Consider the following 17,997-nt stretch of genomic DNA (forward strand, 5'->3'; position numbering starts at 1 on the left):
TAGAATAGTGAGACACGTTCATCATCATGTGTTTCCTGTAGCGACTATAGGCATGAGAATGCGTGTAAACAGCAACTTCAATTGCATCAGAAAAAAAACAATATTGTATGTAACCGCTTGAAAATGCTCCTGTTTTGTCCAACTTGTGGGAATGTGTTAATCGTGGAAGAGGGACAGAGATGCTTCAGATTCGCGTGTAACACATGTCCATATGTGCACAACATCACGAGGAAGGTAAGTTAATGAGTTACCATTACAATAGAAACGCGTTTGAATACGTGGTTATCTTAAATTTGTTTTTAAATGGAACACATTAAAAGACTTTGAAGATGAAATGATTGGACATGAAGCATATCTAATGATGCGAACCTTCGATTAGATTCCATGTGACGATTCCAACACGTGTAATGTGTGAACACGTGATTCGAAAACATACGATTTTTTTTTAACATTATAACGATATAACACACTACATTCCCATTAAACGATGTGAATGTTCCATTCAAATGCATGCAATGCTGGAACAAAACGTGAACGTTTCTTTTAGAATATATGTTATACGTTTGTTTGAATGCAAAATAAATAATGTGCCTTTTCGATTCAGTGGCTGCATCCGAATTATGTATACGGGAAATATGAAAGTCATGCACCGTGTTTTCTGCATAATATCAGCCAATGATACTTTGTTGTAGGCCAGTGATCCTCAAATCTGGCTCGTGAGATCCACTTTCCTGCAGAGTTTAGCTTCAACCCTGATCAAACTCACCTACCTGTGATTTTCTAATGATCCTGAAGACATTGATTAGCATGCTCAGGTGTGTTTGGTTAGGGTTAGAGCTGGATCTCGCGAGCCAGATTTGAGTATCCCTGTTGTAGGCGAAAAACAGTATATGAAAAGTATGCGACTGTAGGTCACATGATAATCTGAACATGACAGATGTGGTATGTCCGGAATACATTCATAAATACACAAATTTGTACTGCATAAAACATTTTTAATGGTCACAAATTAAATGCGTATTTAAAAGAAAGTATTTTAAGACGCTACCAAAGGATATATGATAACTGTTGGTTATTTTGACAGGTAAATAACAGAAAGTACCCCAAACTGAAGGAGGTCGATGATGTTCTCGGGGGCTCTGCTGCTTGGGAAAACGTGGATTCCACTCCAGGTAAAACAGTGTATCTTAGTCTAAGAAAAAGAGTATTTGTATGCACAGTGAATATTTTACTGCCCATTCTGGTGGCTTTAATGTTTTTAATCATTCTTGATTGGTTTTGAGGTATAACTCTTTATAATATTTCTTTGCAGAACCATGTCCAAAATGTGAGCACCCAAGGGCCTTCTTTATGCAGATTCAAACTAGGTCTGCTGATGAACCAATGACAACCTTCTACAAATGTTGCAATCTACAATGTGGACATCGTTGGAGAGATTAAATCAGAGACCTCAGATTTGGACATTGTTTGAGGCTCAGAATGTGCGCTCATAATAGAATATTCAGTTTTCATATAGAAGATTTTATATTTATTTGCTGGAGCCAAAACTGTTGTTTATTTGGATTAAAAACCAGACACCCTTTATGCATCAATAACTTTATTTTCACTATTACAGAATGTCTATGTATCACTATGACAGTAACTACATGATTTACAGCTTCGTTGTTCTGGCCTGATGATTGATTTTGTGTGCGTGTGCAAGTAATAAAATGACTGCGCGTATATGATACAGTTTGTATTTTTATTTGTTCAAATAGTCAGTCCATAAGTTTTGTTTTACATACACATTTGAGACTTGAGTTGAGCATGGCATCTGGTGTAGTGCCATACACTATTCTCAAGGCATCTATCTACAGCTGCATTCCTGTAACACAAGCTTGACATCTATTGTCTGCAACAGTATCAAGTCACTTCACAAAGCAAGTAGACCTACGTAGTCAAGAGCATATTAAATTAAAGGGAGCCAGACTGGACTGTGCAAGTAAACCCCAAGATCATGCATACATATTTACTGGAGATTATCTTCCAATAATCAAACAGACATGTAGTGTTTGCAGGTGATGGAGAGGTGTCTTGATATTACAGCAGGTCACGGTTGATAGGAAGCTGGATGGGAAGAGGTCATTCTTTTTTTTCTTCAGTCAGACAATAGTACATTGAAATTTTAACTGCTGAATACTTTGAAATCAGAATTGAATGTGTCAGTTTATAATACCTGCTTACAGTATACACATAGGGCAAATGCTATGAAAATTCAGTGTTTGTTTCTGATTAAAAAGATCATACAATGAAGCTTGTGTGCATTTACAAAGCGACTGCTACATTATTTCCCTTTGAGTTAATTAGTACAATGGAAAAATGGAAAGTCTGATTGTTAAATAACTATAATGTTGGCAGATTGTCTTGCCAGAGAAACATAATTATTAACTGAATCTTAATTTAAAACTACACTATGTAACTTTTTGATGAAAAACATCCAGTCACCCAAATACAATTTGATTAAAATATAAGTAATTATTATAGGGTAAAGAAGTCGGGACGGATTTAGAGAATCGGAGCCGAAGCACAACCAAAACAATGTTCTTCCGGAAGAAGCACGCAGGGTTTTTTTTTTTAACCGCTACAGACCCAAATGTTACTTTGTGTAGTTTTTAAACAAAAACAAAAACTGAGGTAAATAGAGATAGTGTCTAAGCACTGCTGATGTTGTAGCTTTTACATTTCATACCATTTCAGCAGTAAATCACATTTATGGACAGAACAAAATGAACAGAAAATGTACAATTTCAGAGCCAGGAGAGGATCTCTTTGGATGATTCCATATAAAATCACAATCTGACCACACACAAAAAAAAGGAAAATCAGGACAAAAAAATCCTTGTGGCCTGTGGCACACAGTATTAATAAGCAAAGGGTTAATCTGCTTTGAGTTATGAAGCCCAGTGCAGCAACCAGCACAGCATGACACACTGAGGGCACATATGGCCCAATTGAACGCTATGCAAGATTACAGTGAAGTCATGCAGCGTCCTTCATCATGCTGGTGAACTCCAACAGCAAAGCAGCTTTGAACAGCTTTATCCAATGTCTTCTTTTTTTTTTTTTGAAGATGACGACTTCACAACGTCAAGTAGAAATGAAAACTTTATGCAACAACCACTTCTAAACATGTTCTTCATCAGAATAACTGTTAAAGGATGCTTATCTGCTATTATTGATGTGTCTACGCCAATCTTAGTATCAGCAAACACAGATCTACCTTATTAATGATTAATAAACTGACCTGAATAGCAGATGATAGTTTACAGAAGTCTCAAACAGCCTACTGACAACACAGAACAGCTAGTATATTGGTTTGAAAAGCACCATGGCTATCATTTTGATTCACAGTTCAAAAAAATTAAGTGTATATTGGTTGAATTTCACAAATACGTCCCTAGCATGACATCTCTAAAGTACTAAAAGGAGATTTAGATGGACATACAGATCCCTTTATCAATAGAAATCCTTCATCTAAAATGACACAATGCCTGTTACATTGACCTGTCAAATCGACTTGAAATGAGCCTTATCGACAAATATAAGAAATTGAAAACAAATGTGAAAGGGGAAAAAAAATCCCATGACATTTGCATAAAATACAGTGAAATTTTTACATGTAAAAGCAACAATGTTACTCTAGGACTTCAAAAGTCCCAGACCCAGCCATCAACGACTTTCATTTTAATAGGTTAAAATAAAACAGTAATGCATAAAATAATAATCTACAATCCAACAATACTGACTCTGAAGTTAACTTAATTTAGTTTCGCTACTCAGTAATATTCACAAATGAGCTTTTCAAGGTTAATTTTTTCACATATTCTCTAAATTGATACACTTTGCTCTACTGCTAAAATAAAAATAAAACAGTACTTGGATGACACAATGTAACCCTGACCATTGTGCATATAAAATGTATCGATCCTTAAATGACCGCTAATCACTTCTGCTTAATTTTACAGGCATCAGTAACTATGTCAAGCGCCTGTAAAAAATTAAAATAAAAAAAGTGTGAGATTCAGTAGTTACATGAAGTGAGAAGCGGCTGGAAATATGAGCTGTCAGTTGGGGAAAAAATGAACACAAAAAAGCGAGTCATCAACACCCACCAGAATGAGGTCACAGCAAGATCGTTGATGGGATAAACTGTTAGCATATGCGCTTGTATGTGTAAATATACCCCTTGCAGTTCGGGCAAGTGTGCGTCACATCCTTGAGGTCATCAATCAAACAGGGGATCAAGCAGCAACCTAGATCACAACTGCAAAACAAAGACAGAAGTCAGAAGGAACCTCAAAGAGGTGTTATTATATGTCACCGAGGGCTCATTATGTATTCATTTAATCAAAACTAAATTAAAAATGCAAGTCATGCACACAATGACCTGAATACAGCTCTTCTATATTGAAAACTTCTTTAATTTCTGTACTAAAATTAATGTACACCACCATTTTTTTTATTAACACTTTTATTCACTAAAGATGGATTAAATTAAAAGACTTTCACAAAAATATTATTATTTTATAGTATAATTATTATAATAATTATTAAAACTTTAAAATGAAAACAGGGAATATATATATATATATACAGTTGAAACCAGATACATACACTTTATGTATACATAACTTTTTTTCTTTACTGTCAAACATTAAATCAGAGTAAACTTTTTCTGTTTTATATCAATAAATATTAACATATTTTTTGCATTTGTTAAACGTCAGAATCGAGCGAGGGAGAATTTTTTTTTTTTTTTTTTTTTTTTTTATCACTTTTATCACTCAGAAGTATACATACACTTCCTTAGTATTTGGTAGAATTCCCCCAAACTGTTTCACTTGGGCCAAACGTTTTGGGTATCCTTCCACAAGCTTTCTACAATAGTTCGCTGGAATTTTGGCCCACTCCTCTTGACAGAACTGGTGTAACTGGGTTAGGTTTGTAGGCCTTCTTGCTCGCACTCGCCTTTTCAGTGCCGCCCACAAATTTTCTATGGGATTGAGATCAGGGCTTTGTGATGGCCACTTCAATACCTTGACTTTGTTGTCCTTAAGCCACTTTGTAACTAATTTGGAGGTATGCTTGGGGTCATTGTCCATTTGGAAGACCCATTTGCGCCCAAGCTTCAACTTCCTGGCTGACGTCTTCAGATGTTGCTTCAATATATCCACAAAATTTTCTTTTCTCATGATGCCATCTATTTTGTGAAGTGCACCAGTCCCTTCTGCAGCAAAGCAGCCCCACAATATTATACTACCACCCCCATACTTCACAGTTGGGATGGTGTTCTGAGGCTTCAAAGCATCGCCCCTTTTTCCTCCAAATATACCGTTTATCATTATGGCCGAACAGTTCAATTTTTGTTTCGTCTGACCACAGGACATGTCTCCAGAAATTAAAATTTTTGTCCCCATGTGCAGTTGCAAACTGTAGTCTAGCTTTTTTCTAGTGTATGTAAATATCTGGTTTCAACTGTATATACATACACACACACACACACACACACACACATTTACATATTATATGCGTGTATGTGTGCATTTTTGTGACAAATGAGGACATAAATTTGTATACTGACACAGGTATTACAAGGTGAAGGTGACTTTTCAGGACATTGACCCATGTCCCCACTTTTTAAAATGCTTATAAATCATACAGAGTGAGGGTTTTTTTTTTGGGGGGGGGGGGGGGGGGGGGGGTAGAAATGCACAGTCTCCTGTGAGGGCTAAGTCTAGGTGTAGGGTTGGTGTAGGGCAATAGCACACACAGTTTGTTCAGTATAAAAACCATTACGCTTATGGAGAGTCCCCATAAACCACAAAAACCAACATGTGTGTGTGTTTTTGCAAAAACAGATAAATCAATTTTTAACCATTATATATACCCTGTTTTCATTTTAAAGTTTTAATCATTTTGTTTTTGTCATATTTATTAGGTTTATATATATATATATATATATATATATATATATATATATATATATATATATATATCTGTATATTTTTTACTCATTTTTATTTCAGTTTTAGTTAAGTAAATCAAGTTACACAAAATGAAAATGAAATAGCGAAATTAATGCGGCAATCAGATCATATTGTGCTGTCCAGTTCCACAGCTCACTTACCCGACAAAGAAGCAGAACATACAGATAAGGGTATTCATGAGGCCGATGTCGTGGCTGATGCGGGTGATGATGGGTTGTTGGCAGTGTGGACAAACCGTCTGCACTGGAGCCGCCTGGAACATCTCCCCCTGTAGAACAGTCACGGTGGTGGCAGCACCTGGGGGGGCGAGGACCGTGGCTGTGTGACCTGGAGCAAAGTGACTGGGCCCCGGACCATAGTGCTCGGCCATCGGATGAGGAAAGTGTCCAGGCGGAGCATAGTAACCACCTGCAGCACATTAATGAATTTTTACAAACGTCTGCACACAATAGATCTTGTAGACAATGCAGCTTGAATTTTGTCTATAATGAGAAAAATTAGGTGAAATCTAGTATTAGTTCATATTAAATGTTTTCTTAAAGGGATAGTTCACCCAAAAATTTAAATTCTGTCATTAATTACTCGCCCTCACGTTGTTCCAAACCTGCTTCTATCTTCTGTGTAACACAGAAGAAGATATTCAGAAGAATGTTCAAATTGTTTTGGGCCCCATTGACTTCAAAAGTGTAAGCAAAAAAAAAAAAAAGAAGGAAGTCAATGGGAACCAAAACTGTTTGGTTCTTAAAAATATCTTCTTTAGTGTTACACACAAAAAACGAATGTCATACAGGTTTAGAATGACATGTGGGTGAATAAATGATGGCAGAATATAAATTTTTGCCTGAACTATTCCTTTACAAGTTGTTAAAAGTGTCAATTCAGTGCGAGTTATTACATTTTAATGAAAGATTACAAACACAAGCTTTTTTTTCTATTGAATGATACACACCAGGGGTAGGCAACGTCGGTCCTGGAGTGCAGATGTCCTGCAGAGATGTCCTGCAACCCTGAAAAAAAACCTCACCTGCCTGTAGCCCCAGTAATTCTGAAGACCTTGATTAGCTTGTTCAGATGTGTTTGATTAGGGTTGGAGCTAAACTCTACAGGACAGCAGCATTCCAGGGCCAATGTTGCCTACCCCTGATAAACAACAATCAATTGTAAGAATCTATAGCCTGCCTCGACCCAGCTTCCACTCCGCAATATGTTTGATCATGCTCATTTCCCAAAATGGCTTAATTATTATAGAGAATAAGAAAGTCAACAGTTGTTTGTAGACCATTTGGGATGATCACATCCTGAGCAAAAGGTGACCAATTGTAAAATGAGAGCAGGTGTGGGACACTGAGAACCACCTCAGACAAAGAGGTGTCAGAACTTAATTAACATACAGACTACAACTGTTACAAAAGGAGCAACTTCATTTACATGTTGGGTAGTAAACTGGAAATGTATAAAAGGTTTGAACTTATGATGTTCTGGGTTCATTCCGACTCCGTTGAACCCAAGGTACTACATGTACTTTGTCACTGCTATGCTGCAATGCTGCAATAAACTTCTTCATCAAGATCTTCAAAGTCCTCTTCACTTTTTCTTACACAATCATTCAAAAAAAAGAGCAGAATGTGTTTTAAAAATGAAAAAATGATTAATTTTGTGTAATACTGCTCCTAGCCCTGACACATCACTTTCAGTTTCACTGTGAACAGAAAAATTACTTGTTACTGGAAACCTGTTGCATCACAACAGATTTTGTTTCAGTTTAGTAGTAGCTCTTCTTTCTGAAATGTTAATGGATTCAGTTAGGTAGGCGCACTCACTGTGAGGATGAGGCATGGACATTGGCATATGCAAAGGCTTAGGCATGGGACCTTCTCCTGGGACATGAGGAGGAACAAAGCCAGGTTGTAGTGTAGCTTCATAAGGTGGAGGTCCATATTCTGGAGGCAGTGGCTGCCCTTGTGGAGGTCCTGTCGTTACTGGAGCACTGGCTGCTGAGGAAACACAGTTTCATGTTAAATAAAAGAAATGACAGAACTCTTATATGCCTCCTGATTTGCAAGTGGTAGAAAAAAAATTAAAGTTATATAAACCTTATTTTGAGATATCAAAGAGACTGTTTTCAAAACAGGTTTAAATACAAGACCTAATTTAATGTCTATAAAGATGAGAAAAATATCTAGGAATTTACCAGGAACTGGAGGTTGCCCATTTTTCTCCACAAGAAGCGGGGCGCTGGGGCCCCCTGGGTAAGGAGGAGGGGGGTCACTGGACATGCTGGTTCCCTGGAAGGAGACCAGAGAAGGGAGATCTCTTCACACTGCGCTGACGTTCAAGCAGCGTTTCTGAGGTGAACATAGTGCCATCCCTGACTACTGTTGCAGAGGCATTTCAAGCACATCCAATTATCATCGATTTGCAGCAGCTCATTGCCTCTACATTCCTCTGAGCCCACAAATAAAAACAACATGTCCATGAATTATCTGCTCTTATGAACACAGGTTGTCTTTGCACTTTAGACTAATAAGGGTCAATCGGCCAAGCCACCTGTATTTATATATATATATATATATATATATATATATATATATATATATATATATATACATACATATACATATATGCCTAAAAAGTATCAAACTCGATATATATATACACTGCTAGGGCTGGGTATCGAGTTCGATACTTTTTAGGCACCGAAAGAATTGCCTCGAAACCACCGAGTGACGAAACACCGAAAAACGTCTTGTCGTTCGGAACCAAATTTCGATACCTAAGGGGTTAATCTCATCAGCGTCAGTGAGCCAATAAGCCTGCAGCACTTAGTGTGTTTGACTAGAAACGACGCGCCGCAGACTGATCAGTGTTCGAGAGCGATTAGAAGCGCACGGAGCAGTCTGCTCTCTGTATCGCGCGGTTTATTTACTACACACAGACTGCACATAAACAACATCTCCAGACCTGCTCTGAGAGTCACTTCATGAGCATTTTACCGTTTCATTTGAGTAAATATACACACAGAACTAGGGCTGGGTATCGTTCAAAAATTTTCGATATCGATACCGATACCGATACCTTGAGTTCGATACCGGTTCCTGAACGATACTTTTTTCGATACCAGTTTTATGAAATCAGTTTTAATAAGATTACATTATCTCAAAAAACTATTTTTTTAGCTTGTTGACATGTATACAGACTCAAAGCCTCATCTCCTGAGCCACTGCACAAAGGAACAAAATATATCCAACACAATAAATAAATAATTTTAATAAAGTTCAAATTGTTTTCAGTTTAATCATCTGTTAGGCTACGTTTACATCAGTGCGTGTTCATTTTAAAACACATAGCTCAGACAGAATCATCATTTCTAGGTTGTTAAAGACAAGTTGTAGAAATTTTAAATCTTCATCCACTTTCATAAGTGGGTGTTTTATTTTCTTTCACCATATGTTTTGTTGTTATTAAATTCTGGTGTAGTATGTCTAATTATTTGAATGCATAAAAACAACTTAGTTTATTTAAATTTATTCTTAAAATAGCCTTATGAAATGTTTTACTTTTCCTCAGAAATTCTGTGTTATACATACTACACCAGAATTTAATAACAACAAAACATAAGGTGAAAGAAAATAAAACACCCACTTATGAAAGTGGATGAAGATTTTAAATTTCTTTCAAGTCTTTAACAACCTCGAATAAATGAATAGAAATGATGATTCTGTCTGAGCTATGTGTTTTAAAACGAACACGCATTAGTGTAAATGTAGCCTAACAGATGTGTAAACTGAAAACTATTTGAACTTTATTAAAATTATTTGCTGTGATTTATTGCATTGGATATATGTTGTTCCTTTGTGCAGTGGCTCAGAAGATGAGGCTTCGAGTCTGTATAAGTGTAAACAAGCTAAAAAAAATAAAGTTTTTTGAGATAATGTAATCTTATTAAAACTGATTTCATAAAATTGGTATCGAAAAAAATATCGTTCAGGAACCGGTATCGAACTCAAGGTATCGGTATCGAAAATTATTGAACGATGCCCAGCCTTATACACTGCCCGCCAAAAGTTTGGAAACACCCCTGGCAAAGTGTGGTTTTGGACGATATCAGCATAAATCCTTATCATTTTTTGGTGCAAATACATTAAAGTAACTTGACTTTATCGTTGAAGAGCAATAAAACATAATAATGGAAATATATACATCTCAAAGTCAGACATGCCCCTTTGCCAGCTATGATGCTTGGTTACTGGTTTAAAATATTAAATATTTTTGGGTCAGCACACCTTAATACTGTAGCTTCAACAATTGATTGCCAATTCAAAGTCAATGTTTGAATAAACTGACAGCTTGGATGCCCAGATTATGCAGTGCTGTAATAGCTGCTAATGGTGGATATTTTGATTAATCGAAAATATAAGTTTTTTCTATGTATAAACTGTTATATTTTCATAGTTTGAGTTGTCCCTTATCAGTGCAAAATGATATTAAAATGACAAATTAAAAAGGATTCATGCCAATATTGTCCAAAACCCCACTTTTCTAGGGCGTTTCCAAACTTTTGGAGGGCAGTGTATATACATTGGCTTAAATTCATGTACATCAAACTTGGGGTATTTATGTTTTGTTTTTGTTTTTTTTAGATATTGTGCATCCCTAAAACCAATATATTTATATATTATATAAAACATATACATATATATATATATATATATATATATATATATATATATATATATATATATATATATATATATATATATATATATATACACACACTCACCTAAAGGATTATTAGGAACACCTGTTCAATTTCTCATTAATGCAATTATCTAATCAACCAATCACATGGCAGTTGCTTCAATGCATTTAGGGGTGTGGTCCTGGTCAAGACAATCTACTGAACTCCAAACTGAATGTCAGAATGGGAAAGAAAGTGATTTAAGAAATTTTAAGCGTGGCATGGTTGTTGGTGCCAGACGGGCCGCTCTGAGTATTTCACAATCTGCTCAGTTACTGGGATTTTCACGCACAACCATTTCTAGGGTTTACAAAGAATGGTGTGAAAAGGGAAAAACATCCAGTATGCGGCAGTCCTGTGGGCAAATATGCCTTGTTGATGCTAGAGGTCAGAGGAGAATGGGCGGACTGATTCAAGCTGATAGAAGAGCAACTTTGACTGAAATAACCACTCGTTACAACCGAGGTATGCAGCAAAGCATTTGTGAAGCCACAACACGCACAACCTTGAGGCGGATGGGCTACAACAGCAGAAGACCCCACCGGGTACCACTCATCTCCACTACAAATAGGAAAAAGAGGCTACAATTTGCACAAGATCACCAAAATTGGACGGTTGAAGACTGGAAAAATGTTGCCTGGTCTGATGAGTCTTGATTTCTGTTGAGACATTCAGATGGTAGAGTCAGAATTTGGCGTAAACAGAATGAGAACATGGATCCATCATGCCTTGTTACCACTGTGCAGGCTGGTGGTGGTGGTGTAATGGTGTGGGGGATGTTTTCTTGGCACACTTTAGGCCCCTTAGTGCCAATTGGGCATCGTTTAAATGCCACGGCCTACCTGAGCATTGTTTCTGACCATGTCCATTCCTTTATGACCACCATGTACCCATCCTCTGATGGCTACTTCCAGCAGGATAATGCACCATGTCACAAAGCTCGAATCATTTCAAATTGGTTTCTTGAACATGACAATGAGTTCACTGTACTAAAATGGCCCCCACAGTCACCAGATCTCAACCCAATAGAGCATCTTTGGGATGTGGTGGAACGGGAGCTTCGTGCCCTGGATGTGCATCCCACAAATCTCCATCAACTGCAAGATGCTATCCTATCAATATGGGCCAACATTTCTAAAGAATGCTTTCAGCACCTTGTTGAATCAATGCCACGTAGAATTAAGGCAGTTCTGAAGGCGAAAGGGGGTCAAACACAGTATTAGTATGGTGTTCCTAATAATCCTTTAGGTGAGTGTATATATATATAAGGAAAAGAAAATGTGTGTGTGTGCACACATATATACACACATATATACATATAATATACAATATATATTTTCTTTCAGCAAGAATGCATTAAATTAATCAAACGTGAAATTGATTTATATAAATTTTGTTTTTAAAACTATAATGTATCATGGTTTCTACAAAAATATGAAGTAGCACAACTGTTTTTAATATTGATAATAATAAGAAATGTTTCTTGAGCAGCATATCAGTATATTAGAAGGATTTCTGAAAGATCATGTGACACTGAAGACTGGAGTTCAGCTTTGCATCACAGAAATAAGTTACATTTATTACAAAACATTTTCAAAATATAAAACTGCTATTTTTAATTGTAATAATATTCACAACATTATTGTTTTACTGTGTTTTTGATCAAATAAAGGCATTCCAGGTGAGCAAAAGAGACAAATATTAATTATTTCCTTCATAAATATAAAAAAAATCTTACCAACCTCAAACTTTTGAATGGTAGTGTATAATGCATAATCCTCATAATATTTATGCCTGAATGGTGAAGTGCATAATCCTACCTGATGGTTAAAGATAGGTAGGCTAGTTAGTTTGCTAGTTAGTACAACTGATCCAAGATTCTTCTTGTACCAATCATTTAAGAAATCTAGAGATAAAATAAAAACAGACAAATGGAATAATAACTAGGATACAAAGCAATGTTATGTAGTAAGTGCAGTCTTCAGCACCTGGGTTTAAATAGTTTGGGCCTTTGAGAAGTTAAAGTAATAACATTTACAGAAGAAACACAATGGCACAGTATTCTTGGAACCTCAGATATGTAGGTCAAGACTAACTAGAGGTCAAACACTGCGTCCTTCATGTGAAATATGTGTCATTTTGTGAGAGGAAAAAGAAAATAATTTCATTTTAGAAAAAAATAAATGCAAATGAGAAACAAGATCTTTGTGTAAACAGCACCTCATTTGAAAGTCAAATCTAAGTATAGGCATAACAATTTGCTAATATTGTATCATCATAGCAGTGTCCCCTTTCATGACTTGGCAGGTGATATTAACATATTAATTTGCATTTTCTTGGAATGGTTACCATCAGCCAATGGGGATGAAACAGGAAATGCAAAAACAAAGGCCTGTGACTACTACTATATGTGGAGCATATAAATGTCCTGTGAATCTAACAGCTGTTGATTTATGAGAGTACTTTGTTGCCCAGTTCACATCCTGTATTACTTGAGATAATGGAAATGAATTATACAGAATGCATCTCCATAACCATAAATTATGTCAACATATCTGATGCATTTCAATTTCACAAAACAGATCTGATATAAACCAGTAGATATACAAGAGACCTTCTTGTTGATTACAAACATTAACATTGCATGTACCTGAATATGTTATCCACACTGACTGTACACCAGCTTATATACCAGCATAAAATTATACACCAGCTCTAGGCCAATGGTGGTACTGTTCTTCTATAGCAGATATATACGATATCCTAATTAACCAACATTAATTACTAGGGCTGCAACAACTAATCGATAAAATTGATTATTATCGATTATGAAAATCATCGACAACGATTCTCATTATCGATTAATCGGGTCTGCCCACAGTGCACGTCCAACTTCAGCTGGTTAGTCAAATTACGGCACTGAATAATGCATTTCTATGGACAAAATGCATCTAAAAATAGTGGAGGAAACAGAATGAGATTCTGCCGGAGAAGCACGTGATCCAAGCTGCCCAAAACATGATAATTCTTTATTTTAAGCTTTAAGTTAATGCATAAAAGTAATGGCTTGCCCTGTCAGGCGCTTTGACAGATGCGTGTGCGTCCTCAGCGCAAAAACGTTCAGTTTACGGTCATATCCTTATCTATAAATGCCACAAATTCACGCGAGCATTTCCATTTTTGCATAAAGGTCCGTCCTGACAGTCTGTGTTAAGTTTAAAATACCGAATGAGCGCCGGCGCGGCGGGCGCGCGCACGCGCGTCAGACGGACAGAACACAGTAGAGAGGGAGACAATTAATAGGCTTTTCAGCGCAAACATATCCACTGTGCTGAATTATCTGTTGTTGAAAGTTAATTTAAGGTTTAAAATAAATTAAAATATTTTATGAGAGTAGGAACTTTAAAGGGATAACAGCGTGTAATTGTCTGTCTGAATATAAACATGAGACGCTTCATAACGGCCTTTTACAGGATAAAGAAATGACGAGGTGACTGTGATCAAAGTAGTTCCTGCAGAACATTACTCTTACCTGTTGGTTAACACTGAGTTTGTGTTTTTATTCGTCTTTATTATTATCTTTATTATTTTAATTTTTAATAGAGGTTTAAACTATATTCAATTTTTACAATGCTTAACAAATTTATGTAAGTTTTTTAACTATGTGTTTATGTAAGGTTTGTGCCACTGCTGCTCTAAAGTAACAGTATTGGTGATAACCAAAATCATTTTTCGGCTTTCTGTACTGGTTAGTACTCCAATATGTGTAAGCTCTTTAGTAACAGTAGTAGGCTATTTTTAATGCTATAATATCATTATTGCTGTTATCTATGAAAGAAAACCAGAGCACTTATTTTTTTTTCGCGATACCCAATTGCAGTCAAAAAGTACATAAACAATACCAGCAAGAATGCAAGCTGTTATGAGGACATTTTTTATTATTATGTCCAATAAATGACAATAACATTTTTAAATTTAAACAAATTTTTGACAAATTTCTAAAATATGTTTTCTCTTTATTATGATAAGTGGTCTAATAAATTAAGCACTGTATGTTTTCATAGCATTCAGTTGTCACGTTTGTTTGAAGGACATTGGGCAGAATGTGGAATAGTGTTTTTTTTGGGCAATATTTTTTTAATCCGATTAATCGATTAATCGAAAGAATAATCGGCCAACTAATCGATTATCAAAATAATCGTTAGTTGCAGCCCTATTAATTACAATTCTTACAACTTCTGCATGTTTGAACATGCTTGGTTTTACATATTAATTTATTCAATGTTATAGAGAATCCAACTATAAGGTTAAAGTTAGTGTTTGGCTATTCTTAACGTGTTCAAATGACCAACCAGCACAAAAGTTGGTGTGTTTTCCCGGGTTTCTGATGGTTTTATAAAGGTAAATGACTTTTTAAGACCAAGTGAAGAAACTTTAAGGAATAATGGAACACAATTTGTCAATATGGTTGCTTAATGCATTTGAATTTTGTATTAGCAACACTTCAAAGTTTGAAAATAAAACTTTCAACATATCTCCATTTCATTTTAATTAATTTTACCTTTATTTACTGTACTCTCCGATCACACTGCAAAAAAGTTATGTTCTTGATTGTTAAATCAAGATACATTTAGGCTACTTGAGAAGCAATAAGATTAAAATGTCTTATCTTATTAGAAATGTATCTGCTATGCTGTAAAAAAAATAAAAATAATAATTAAAATAATAAAAAATAATAATTCAAACAGAAAACAGTTGTTGTTTTTTTTACAACCCACTGACAAGATATTTGTTCTTGTTTTAAGCATAAACTCAACTTTTTTCAATTTGCATCTCATGTAAATGTATCTTTTTTTAAGGAAATATTTGCATTGGAAAACAAATCAAACATACTGTGGAAGATATACATTTTTGTGATGCATGCATGCAACGTTTAATGGCCTGAATTTAAGGCTTTCTGCTCTGATTTAAGACCTTTTTTTGGCCTTGCTAGTTTGTGGAAGGGCCAATTAAGTCCCACAGATCTCGGTTGTTCTGGTGCTTTCCGGACTAGATCATGCGCTCAAACAGAGATCAGTGATTATACAACCCGTTTCATCGCCGCTAGCACTGATTATATAAGACTGCCCTAATCTTCACTATTTCTCAACTTTTACTGTGATTCACCATTACATTGCTGATTGTTTCATTGGTTAGCATCTCATCATTAAAAGAAAAGGCTACCATTATTCTGTCTAAAATAAGCCCCTGTCTCTACACTAACCCCAAATATAGCACTCAAGTGTAGAATGACTGTGTATCTCTGTTGCATACGTGCAATCTTCATTCATCGCAGCAGAATCAGCAACAAGCCTGGCTAGCTAACACGTCTCACTGTCGTTCAGTCATATTAACATAGTTACGAAAGCCATCTGTTAAAAGCCAAGCATTATATACAAACGAAACGTAACAACTTTCCCAGACCGATAAACATCGCCAGCGATTAAAATCCCTCGGCGATGCATACTTGTAAATGATGGGCTCACAGGCCTGCGGCTGTAGCTACTCTCCCAGCCCACAAAACACAGAGCAATAGTCACTCAGACAACGCGCCGTTACCTTCTGTATCCACCGTGATAATGAAAATATCAGGACTGACAACTTTTCAGTGCTTTCTAGCTCATATGTTCACGTTTGTAGCCCCACTTTTCCAATAACATCCGCTGCTGGGAAGGATTTGACGTAAACATGGGAGATGGGAGGTGTGTGAATCCCACTAGTGAGTTTACAAATCCTACTATGGCCAAGGCTTGGATTATGAATATGAATTAAGTTGACTGAGAAGACGCTCTTGCAAGGTTACCGAGCAACGTCAGCAGTGCGTAATTAATATTCATGTAGGCCTATGAATGCTTCGCCATAGTAGGGGGCAAGTTTTGCCTCTTTCACTCGATAAGGATAATTAAAGGGAACACATGTGACCCTGGACCACAAAACCAGACACAAGGGGCTTTTTTTATTGAGATTTATATATCATCTGAAAGCTGAATAGATAAGCTTTCCATTGATGTATGTTAGGATAGGACAATATTTGGCCGAGATATGTGACCCTGGACCACAAAACCAGTCATAAGGGTCAGTTTTCCGAAATTGATATTTATACATAATCTGAAAGCTGAATAAATAAGCTTTCCACAACTATTTGAAAATCTGGAATCTGAGGGTGCAAAAAAATCGAAATATTGAGAAAATTGCCTTTAAAGTTGTCCAAATGAAGTTCTTATTACTAATCAAAAATTAAGTTTTGATATATATATCTTAATGTCCTAATGATTTTTGGCATAAAAGAAAAATAATTTTGACCCATAGCCTACCATGTATTTTTGGCTATTGCTACAAATATACTCCAGCGACTTAAGACTGGTTCCCTCTCGAGCTTCCACGAGACATCACAACCTTTCGTGAAGTCTTATTGGCTCACGCCAGTCCAAATGACTGGCCAGTTGTCGCAAAGCATGCAAATCGCATGCAAATACTTACGAGCTCGAGAGGCAGTATAAAATGCGGTGCCCGCAACAATTACGTCAGAATCTTCTACTTCACCTGCTGAATTCGTTATGGCTAAAGTTGGCAAGATCTGCGCGGGACCAATAGAACGGCCGGATCAACACGATCACTGCGTCGCCTGCCTGGGCCTGGCCCACGCCGAGGCGGCGCTGGACGAGTCTGACTGTGGACAATGCACGGACCTACCGGCCCACGTGCTCTGGACCCGCTGCGATATGGCTTGTGGCCTTTTCGGGGTCCTGATAGCGGGTGCATCGTCTTGCCATTCCGTCAAACCCAACGGTCACCCCATTCCCCGGTCTCCTTCCCCGAGGACTGCTTCCGCCCTCCTGTTCCAACATCGAGGTATTTGGGTCCTTTGGCCAGGAGGAGGGGGATGAATCGATGTCCATTTCGGCCTCGGAGAGGGAGGATTGGGTGTGATCGGAGTTCGATCAAATGGACAGCTCAGGGCCCCCAGACCTCCAAGAGGAGCTCATTAGGGTGCTGTCGAAGGCTGTCCAGGAGTTGGAGCTTACCTGGAGTCCTCCAGAAGAGCCTACCAGGAGTAAGCTTGACTCTTGGTATTTCAGGTCCACACGGAAAGCTGACTCAAGGGCGTCGGTCCCCTTCTTCCCTGACGTACATGAGCAGCTGGTGAAAACGTGGTCTGCGCCACAATCGGCGTGCGTCCACTCTGCCACACAG

The 17,997-nt window shown here is 37.0% G+C and overlaps 2 protein-coding genes across 5 annotated transcripts; one reads left to right on the forward strand and one right to left on the reverse strand.

The window, feature by feature from the left end:
• Positions 1–15: 15 nt before the first annotated feature.
• LOC306851247 (DNA-directed RNA polymerase III subunit RPC10) lies at positions 16–2,290 on the forward strand. The gene is made up of 3 exons (XM_079387404.1): positions 16–234; positions 1,085–1,172; positions 1,313–2,290. Exons 1-3 carry the CDS (start codon positions 124–126, stop codon positions 1,438–1,440), a joined length of 327 nt encoding a protein of 108 aa, XP_079243530.1. The 5' UTR covers positions 16–123; the 3' UTR covers positions 1,441–2,290.
• On the reverse strand, positions 1,726–16,521 carry LOC306851219 (cell death-inducing p53-target protein 1-like). 4 transcript variants are annotated; one of them, XM_079387380.1, is made up of 6 exons: positions 16,363–16,487; positions 8,218–8,311; positions 7,847–8,020; positions 6,976–7,033; positions 6,167–6,434; positions 2,273–4,303 (listed from the first exon to the last, which is right to left on the reverse strand). In XM_079387380.1, the coding sequence occupies exons 2-6, from the start codon at positions 8,300–8,302 to the stop codon at positions 4,298–4,300; spliced, it is 591 nt and encodes a 196-aa protein (XP_079243506.1). In that variant the 5' UTR covers positions 8,303–8,311; positions 16,363–16,487; the 3' UTR covers positions 2,273–4,297. The 4 variants fall into 4 exon arrangements, with proteins under 4 accessions (XP_079243503.1, XP_079243506.1, XP_079243505.1 ...); XM_079387377.1 differs by lacking the exon at positions 6,976–7,033 and having other exon boundaries at positions 1,726–4,303; positions 16,363–16,521; XM_079387379.1 differs by lacking the exon at positions 6,976–7,033 and having other exon boundaries at positions 7,847–8,017.
• Between the last annotated feature and the right edge of the window lie 1,476 nt (positions 16,522–17,997).

This window comes from Barbus barbus (genome assembly GCF_936440315.1).
Source record: "Barbus barbus genome assembly, chromosome: 3".
In the NCBI taxonomy this organism is placed as follows: Eukaryota; Metazoa; Chordata; class Actinopteri; order Cypriniformes; family Cyprinidae; genus Barbus; species Barbus barbus.